Below are 9,435 nucleotides of genomic sequence, written 5' to 3' on the forward strand. Positions count from 1 at the left end.
GACTGTGAAGAATAGCTGCTGGAAACCACTACACCTTTTAGCCACCAGGGCTGACTTGCTGCTTGTGCCACTGCCACTGCAGCGGAGAACAGGAACATGCAGGCAGTCTGGGTACAAGCGCCCGGCACAGAAGAGAAGCCCCCACTGCTACAACAGCACGCCACCCTTAGAGAAAAGCCCCCACTGGCATTTTTGTCATGGCGTCATAGGAACCACATGTGGTCCTGATTTGTGGAAGGCTGGATGGCACCAGCAGGCCCAGGTACCATGGGGGAGCTGTAATGTGGCTGGAAGTAAGTCAATCCAGGCCCTACATCTGCAATTTTTCCTCCTCAAAAAACCTCTCACAGGAGGACAGTCACATTTGACAGACACAGCTGGGCACATTCACGTTTCAGAAATAAATGAGCACGTTAGAGGACGGTGTTGTCTGACGTCTCATTCTGCCTTGGAGAGTGAAACTTCAAACCACATCATAGCTAACCAGGGTCTCAAAGGTTTGAAATACACAATTTCACACATACAAAACTGAGACTAGCATTTTACTTAAATTAAGTCTAGTGGTTTTTTTATTGCAATACTACAGGAAAATCAGATAAGGATTAGACAATTTTTTTTTTACATACTTGGTAAAAGGCAAAAGACATATGATCTGAAGCAAAACCAGAGTATGACATACTTTCTTGAGTTTTCCTTACTAATGTTTTTAAGGAACAAATTTTATGAAGAAACCTTTTCTTAATGTGCACAAAAATGAATCATCTCAGTGTTGCTATCTCTGCTCATTGTTTTTATTTAGCTCCCTTTTAATTCTGCTCGTAGAGGAACAGCCAGCAAGTTTCTATAAGGCCAACAAACAGGGGCCCTCCAGACAGGATGCCAGAAGATGGCAGCAACACACCCTCGGCTTGTCCAGTGCCAAAGCCAAGAAAACTCTAGGCCACTTGGGTTGTGGTTTTTGGGGTGTGGGTAGGAGGATGTTTACAAAATATTAAATTAAAAGTATATAAGGGATGTCTTATATAATAGTATACTAAAATATTAGTGTTCACACTTTAATGAATTCATTGTTAGTCCCTTATAGTCTATCAGTAATTTAAAGCTTACTCATCGATTATTTCATTTTACTGATTTTCAATTGAACATATACATTTATATGATTGAATTGGACTTGTTTGCCTTAGGAAGCAACTGATCTAATTTTTTAAGTCTTCCCTCTCTGCTAGTAAGCTCACATGTCTAAAACACCAAGAAGGGGAAAACACTAATAATCATTGTTTTAATTATGTTTTTTGAGAAGTTTAAGGCTTTTTTAATAAGCCCATAATTACTTAAAATTTCTAATTAATATGTTTCAGCTCTTCAGCAAGCTGATTCGATTTTAATATAACGGTTTATAAATCATAGGCCAAATTATATCTTAAACAACACAAAGAAGCTGGTTTTGACTGGCAAAATCGAAGACTTCCGAAATTTGAGAACTATGCATTTATTTTAAAAGAAGTGGTACTTACGGGAATAGGCTTTAGTTTAGTTTTACTCTTGAGAAGCAATTACTCTCCAGAACTGAGTGCTGAGGTTAAAATAATTTGTGGACACAAAGCATGCAGTTATCCCAAACACAGAAGATGATAATTTGTGAGGCAGAAAGCCTTCCCTAGCCCTGGAACTGCAAGTTCAGAGATTCGTGAGGACTCCTGGGCACATGTGAGGAACAGGGGGAATAGCCTGGAGATCCCACTCAGCTCTTGCCCCACACACAACTGGTGACAGGGTACCTGAAGCACTGTTCTCTGGGCCAGGTCTATTTGTGACCACCCTTTAGACCCCAAGGTGCCCAGAGTTCCAGGAAGGTTCCTAGTTGTATCTCCACCTGCCTCGACACTAGCTTATTGTCAGAGTAAGCTGCTTCCTTGCAGAACCAGAGACTATGGGGAAGATGACTCATGGGGCAGACAACTCACTGTAATTCAGGGCTAGTTAAGGGCTTTCAACAAGCCTTAATCTGGTGCTACACAGTGGCCTACATGACACAATCACTGGGGACAAATTACTCACAGAGGAACTGGGGTCACCCTTGTATACCTCTGTTCCTCTCTCACCCCAAATCCAGCCTGGACCCTGCCAGCTCTCTAGTCCACGTGAAGCTCTACCTTGGCCAAGCTATCACCTCATGCATGGATGGCTACAGTGGCCACCCAGCCTGTCTTTCAGTATCCACTCTCATCCCACAGGCTCCTTTCCTCACAGGGTGATCTTAGGCCAAGTCCAATTCCATCCCCTCCACTCAAGGCCTCCTATGACTACCCAGTTCTTTCAAAATAAATATCAAAGTTGAGAACATGGGCTCTAAGCTCTGGTGACTCTTTTTACCTTTGTCTCTTACCATGTCCCCAGGTCTGCTGAATTACACTGGCCTCCTTGTTTTCTCCAGCACTTGTCAAGCACATGCCTACCCCAGAGCCTTTGAATGTGTTCTTCCCTCTGTACAGATGTACTGCCATTGGAGGAGGATCTGAAGTATTTGCCAAGAGGCAATGACACAACAGTTTCCAAGAGTAAAGAAACACTGACACAAGACCCGGGGATTTAGCTCAGTGGTTCCACTGCCTGCCTTGCAAGCGCAAGGACCCGAGTTTGATACCTAGAACCAAAAAAAAGGCTCAGGGAAGGAACGTGATTCCTTAGCTGCTGACTACGGACCTAGGTAAAGCTGTGACTTTAAAAGATGGGGCAGGATTGTGCCCTGTAACTGGGAGTGTGAAGAAATCCTTGGATTCAGAGAGGCAGGAATATATATAGCAGGACAACAAGCATTGCTTGCTTGGGGGTCTCCAGTTTTTCAAAACAAGAAGAATTTCCCATTATTTGGGGGGAACTAGTGCAGATTACATGGTGCCCACAGGAACAAAGTACTTTGATTTAATTCATCAGAGGTGTTTTTTACTTGCAGGCAGCTTCACACAGGGATAGTCAGAGGTAGAATCAGCTATTACAAAACTAGCATAGACTGTCCAAAGGAACTGCATCCAGCTCCTGGCATTCTGCATGCTACCAAATAGCTTCAGTTATAGTCATGGCTAGGTGTATTTGGTACTTCTGAGCTGGCCCTAAAAAACTATGCAATGCTTCTATTTTAAAGTAAAAACTCATTAAGGAGTAGAAGCAAGGCTGCAAAAGAACAGGCACTTATACATTTTTAAAAGATCATTTTTTTAAAAAAAATCTGGAATATAAACATACAACTTACTTGTGAGATCCAATCCCAGAAGGAAGCGCCTTAATTTTATTATACCGTAGGTCGAGCCAAGTTAGGTTTGGCAGTAACTGAAAGAAATCTTTAGGAATCATGCAGAGGGCATTTCTCTGAAGATGTAATTCCTTCCACAGCAAAGAAGAGAGAATCAGAGAATGTTCTGTCAACCAACTGAATGTTAAAATGTGATACATGCAAAAAGCACTTCCAGGGCTGGAGATTCAGCTCAGTGGCACTGTGCCTGCTTTGAAAGCACAAGGTCCTGAGTTTGATCCCCAGTACCAGAAAGAAAAAAAAAAAAAAAAGCACTTCCAAAGGAACTACTAACAACTGCAACCACACATCTCAATTTAAAAATAACACTTTACTCTTAAAGAATTTAAACAGTTGGAATAAGCAAGAGAGCCATTTTCAGAGCTGAGAGTGACCTCCTAAATGGTTCATGTGCTCTCCCAAGCATATCAGTTCCTCTATCAAATATCCTCCGACACCATTCTTTCTCTCTCTTTTTTTTTTGTTGGTACTGGGGATTGAACTCTGGACCTTGCGCTTACAAGACCGGCACGACATGACTAAGCTAAATCCCCGGCCCTCCTTTGACACCATTCTTTTGTTTTTGTTTGTTTTGTTTTGTTTTGTTTTTTAGTACCGGGGATCAAACTCCAGTCCTTGCGCTTGCGCAGCAGGCGGCGAAACCACTGAGCTAAATCTTCGGCCCCTTTGACACCATTCTTAATCCCAATGATTTTAAAAATAATTTATCTTCTTCCTGGGCCCCACATTCAGTGTCACACCTCTCAGCAGCTCCAACTTTCTGCTGAGTGAGCTAACAGCAAGAGCCATTGTCTGGTTTGAGGGATTCACCCTAGGTAAATAATCAAGAGGAAACGAAATGACAGAGGCACTAAGATATTTGCTGTGGCATTATTTATGACACACAGCCACACAAAATCATCTCAAGAACCATCATTTCAGGAACAGTTTGATACATCAACTTAGTGGAATTTTTAAGTCATCATCATAAATAAGAGAAGGTAGAAGATAAATTGCATATACACTGAAAATAGAATATATATACAGTTGTTCCCATTTATCCACAGAGGATATATTCAAAGGGGCCCAGTAGATGCTTAAAGCCATGGATAGTACTGAATATACACTATGTTTCTTTTTCCTATATGTACATACCTATGATAAGGTTTAACTTCTAAATGAGGGACAATAAGAAATTAAGAACTAAAAGATTAATTATCAATAATAATATAGAACAATTATAACAATACACTGTAAGTCATTAAAACATGAATTATTTATTTCTAGAATTTTCTATTTAATATTTCTGGATAAAAGGGTTATACAGTATATATAATTTTATAGTCATAGCAGGGCTAGATAATAGGTAATTTTCTACATACCTTCATTGATACTGTTGTTACATGCTGTACATATTAATATACATACATATTTACTTATTAAAATCTATGCCTATACTTACTGAGAAGACACAAAGAGATACTTGAGCACTGACCTTGAAGCCAGACTTCCTGGGTTCTAATCTAGGTTTTGAAACCTACAAGATGTGTGAGTTGTGCAAGTTTCTGAACCTCTCTGTGCTCCAGCATCCTCACCTGAAGACTGGGGGTAATGGGATTTACCTTGCAGGGTAGCAGCAAATGAGCACCTATCAGCCATTATGCTATTATTATGCTATTGTTTACTCAAAGAGCCACCAGGCAGCTCTTTTCCCATCAAAGTTTCACAACACCCAATTCTACCTCCAATCTTTCAAATCCAAATAATTTACAGGCTTCTGAGAAACAGTGATTTTAAAAATTACACTGTTTATATGTTCATTGAGAATAATACATCTAATAAGAAATTGCCAGTCTGTCTGCTGGAAGCTAGCATAGTCTCTGGAAAGCAGGCTGGCCTTATAGGTGCCCAGTACTTACCTCCAGGTACATGAGAATGCACATCTCCATCCACATATATGTGCATACCTCCAGGTACACAAGGACACATATTTCCATGCACATACATGCACATACGTGACCCTTCTTGGGCCTTTGCTGGAGTGGAGATGTTAAGCCTCTGAGGTCTGCTCTTTTCTTCTCCTGCAGCTAATTCTAGTGCTCAGCTTGAAACTACAGGTCCTGAATGCTGGTAAAAGGAATCTCAGAGAGACAAGAAAAATCTCTTTCCTTCCTCAGCACCCTGGGAGAAGCAAGCCTCTGCATCTGAAACTGGTGGGATGAACAGTGTGCTCTGTTCTCTGCCCTTCCTCATAGGCCCTGGGAGTGTGAAGGTGGAGGGTTCTCTCTGCCTCCCCTGAGTATAAGCATTTTTGTAAGAGCTACCAATGACTTCAGGGATTGATGCCAGTATTCACAACCCCTGACAATCTACAACTCTGGTGGTTACCTCACTTACTGATTTGTTGTCATGGTAACAAAACTCATAGTGACATGTGTCTTCCAAAAGATATAAATAGTTATGAAGTTCTGTATTAAGCTTGTAGGCATAAAGGCAACATGAACATCACAGCTTGGCTGAGCTCCTCAGTCAGAGTTGAGAACATTCATTTCATTACAAGTGATACGTGCATAATAGGAGTCCTCATGAGTCCAGTAATGTACTCTTAGAGGTCAGTGTTAATGAAATAGCAAGACCAGCGCTGGCTCTGACAGCAAAAACAGGGCAAATGTAACCAAGCAATAATAGACTTTAGTAGTGTAAGCAGCCACTTAAAATCCAAGAAGGCAGCTTTTGTAAAAGTACTGAGAAATGTCAATCAGTGTCACAACCGTTCCAGACACTGTCCTCATATGTTATTTCATTTTATGGTAACTCCTGAGACTATTATCATTTCCAGATTCCAGATGAAGTCCAATGAGGTTTAAGAAAATTCTGTGATTCTGAGGAATCAGGGGCATTGGTGGGGAAGCACTCTGTTCAGTCTACTATCAACACAGTACTCTAAGGGAACCTTTCTCCAAAAGCACAAGAACAAGACAGTATTTGATAGGTTTTTCCTTGCAGAAGGTGCCTTGCACAAAGGAAATTGGGTGTGGAGCATTAACAAAATACAGAACAGTGACAGAAACAGTTTTTAACTGTTTTAATATTGCTTGGGCTTTTAAAGAGTTTTATGTTTTAAATAAGAGACTAAGGGTGTTTGGGCAGTTGTCTCTACTGCAGGATTTTTGCTTTTGTTTTTGGTTCCAAGACTTTCCCATGAAGAGAGATCACATGAGAGGTGCAGAACGGGCTCCCTCCTTAGATGTACTATTGCTGTCAGTTGGTGTCCTTATCTCAATATCTCTTTGTTGTGATCAGCATATGAAACTCAAATTAAACTTCCTCTGTCTCATTCTGGAATCTCTTCTAAAAAGAAAGAAGCCTACAAATAAAAGTTCAGTGGTGAATTTTCCACTTCTGTCAATGCAGCATCTGTGTCCTAACATCCCCCAAGAAAAAGACCACTTACTTGAAGGTTGGGGATTCTAAAGACCTTTTCCAGAAGGCGCAGACCACTTTGACTCAAGTCTAAAATTGACGAAGATGAAAAGATGATCCCTCTACTATCCTTGTGAACATCTCCGGAGCGGGAGGCTGGCAAGCTCCAGGCTTGACTAGCATTCTCCTTGGGATTATCAGCAACCCCTGTAGGAGCTCGGTAGTCCCAGCTTCCCTCCATCTGTCGCCCTCCAGTGGCTACAGCTCATCCTCCTTAATCTGTAGTCATCTGGAAACACAGCAAAGGGACACGTAGGAGCAATGGCAATGGCAAATCACACACAACCACACAGACCAAACAGAACAGCTGTGGCAGATCGGAAGTGATTTAACTTGCTCTTTAAAAAAAAAACCTACCGTGGGGCTGCAGATTTAGCTCACTGGTTCCGGCGCCTGTCTTGCAAGCACAAGATCCCAAGTTTGATCCCCGGTACCAAAAAAAAACACCCTATCGTTTAAAATAAACAGTATCATAAACTTGACACATGAATTTGTTTTGGGTTTTTTTTTTTTTTTTTGGTTTTTTGGTACTGGGGATCGAACTCAGGACCTTGAGCTTGCAAGCCAGCCGCTGGAACCACTGAGCTAAATCCCTGGCCCTTGACCCATGAATTTGTAAAATACAAGAATACACATTCGGATTAAAATTCTTTGCTCCTAGTTAGGAATAGTGGGACATGCCTGTAATCTCAGTTACTGGGGGTGGGGGTGGGGTGAGGCAGGAGGAGTAAGTTTGAGGTCAGCCTGGGCAACTTAGTGAGACCCCGTCTAAAAACCAAATAATGAAAAAGGAAAAAAAAAGCACAAATAACGCACACAACACAAATTTTCCTCCTATCATAAAATTCCAAGATTTTAACTTTTAATCAAAACCTCAACTGCTGAGGCACATTTCCAATTGCAGTTTCACTTTGTGCAGCAATGGAGTGCTACAGCTTTTACATGGATTCGTCCACTGGACACTCCAATGACTGGTACGTGCGTACATTTCTCTCCTGGTAGGAAGGTGGAGGTCCAGTTAGTCAGGCAGCCTCCCCGTAGGTGCACAGGTAATGAGATGCCCAGGTCTGCAGGAGATGCCCAGGTCTGCAGGAGATGCCCAGGTCAGACAAAAAGGCGACTGTCCCAGGCGGCGGGAGCTCTGGGACTTTGCATGGTGGGCGGTTTTCTCGGAACTAGAAGAGGTGTGCTACAAATCCCTCCGCAGGTAAGAGTGAAACAGGAGGCCCCCATGCACCCTGATCACTATAGGCTCCTGGCACGCCCTGACTTGATTTTCCCATCTGGCCCAGCTGAATGAAGCCCGAAGCTTAGGCTCAGGTTCCCAGCCTGAGAAGTGTTCTTTGCCGGCAGACAGGAGCTGAGGCGCCGCATTCCCCTGCCGCCCACCGGGAAGACTCCGTGCCCATACAACCGGTGCACTCTGCCCCATCCTACAGCCGGGCGACCCCGGTCCTGTACCCACCCCACAGCCCAAGGACCCCGCCGCATCCCCTGGCCTGGGCCCGCGCCTGCCGCACCTGGGGCCCCCCGCCTGCTGGCACGCCTGGAGCCTGGCCGCAAAGAATACACACCACCCAACCATGGAGGCCTCTCGACCCCCACGGTAGCCATGGAGATGGCGCCTTACGGAGGCCCGCTGGGGCCACGCCGCGGAGGACGCAGTGCTGTGGTGCACATGCGCATGCGGCCGGTTCTGTAGCTCTGAGGTGATAGAGGCGACAGAGCGCCAAGGAAAGGGTGGGAGGCTAGGCAGGCAGGACAGGAAAGGGTAGGAAGTGGTGAGAGCTTAAGGACTGGGCCGCCTTTCGCGAAGACGACGCAGACGGGCGCGGCAGCATTGTCCACAGCAGGAGGCTCGCGGCGTCAGACAATTTGTCCCCATTCCGTCCCACCGATCCTCCCCGTGGTGTGTGTGGCTGCTCTCCGCAGGTGGCTCGTCTTCCTGGGGCCAGAGGGCAGCCGTCCTGCTAACGCGATGCCCCTGAGCCCTTTTGATGAGGCAGCGTCCTTTCTGCAGGCCCTTTCGGGCCGGTGTGCCTGTCACTGATCTCAGTCCTGCCAGTCGTGACTCCCTTAGGCCCGCCACTCCCACAGCGCCTGCGCAGGCAGAACGCGATGCCCTTGTCCCGCAGGCCACGGAGAGATCAGCAGATATCTGCTCCTGCAGCCTAGAACCGGCACTGACCAGGGCTGCCACTTGTGCTTTCATATCTCAGTAGGAAGCTTCTACCTCCAGTTAGCTGGGAGAGCAAGTAAGGGATCTTGGGACCATCGTGCAACGAGGTAACACATCCCGAAGCCACACAATACCTGAAAGAAAAGGAGTCCTGTTAAAAACAAGGAAAAGGAGTGGCTGGTTACTGAGCAGACAACCAAATGTATTAGCCACATCAGCCACTGAAGGGTAAGATCACCCTGTTTTTTCTCTGTAAGGTAAGCAAGCCCTTTCAAACCCACTCTTCCACTGAAACTGGAAAGGCTAAATACACTAAAAGCAAAAGCACTGGCCTTGGTAAGCAGCTCCATGGTAGAGCACTTAACCACCATGTGAGAAGTCCTGGGTTTGAACTCCATCACTGCAAAACAAACAAAAAAATAGAAAAGAAAGAATCCTAAGATACTGTAGCTAACAAGAGAGTCAATAATGGGGTCAAGAGCAA

At 44.4% G+C, this 9,435-nt stretch overlaps 1 protein-coding gene across 6 annotated transcripts in view; it reads right to left on the reverse strand.

Moving 5' to 3' along the window:
- Positions 1-9,435, reverse strand: part of Lrrc27 (leucine rich repeat containing 27) — a 33,460-nt gene extending 24,025 nt beyond the window's left edge. For 2 of the 6 annotated variants that reach the window (XM_087185606.1, XM_087185604.1), the window contains exons 1-3: positions 8,293-9,427; positions 6,744-7,001; positions 3,251-3,381 (exon numbers count right to left, since the gene is read on the reverse strand). In XM_087185606.1, coding sequence (XP_087041732.1) covers positions 3,251-3,381; positions 6,744-6,953 — 341 coding nt within the window. In that variant the 5' untranslated portion in view covers positions 6,954-7,001; positions 8,293-9,427. Of the gene's footprint in view, positions 1-3,250; positions 3,382-6,743; positions 7,002-8,292 lie in introns of all 6 variants that reach the window. The other 4 variants (XM_087185605.1, XM_087185603.1, XM_087185607.1 and 1 more) reach the window with 3 other exon arrangements.

This window comes from Heterocephalus glaber, unplaced genomic scaffold (assembly GCF_053883595.1).
Source record: "Heterocephalus glaber isolate CG9 unplaced genomic scaffold, H.glaber_assembly_v1.0 deba00001497, whole genome shotgun sequence".
NCBI classification, from domain to species: domain Eukaryota; kingdom Metazoa; phylum Chordata; class Mammalia; order Rodentia; family Bathyergidae; genus Heterocephalus; species Heterocephalus glaber.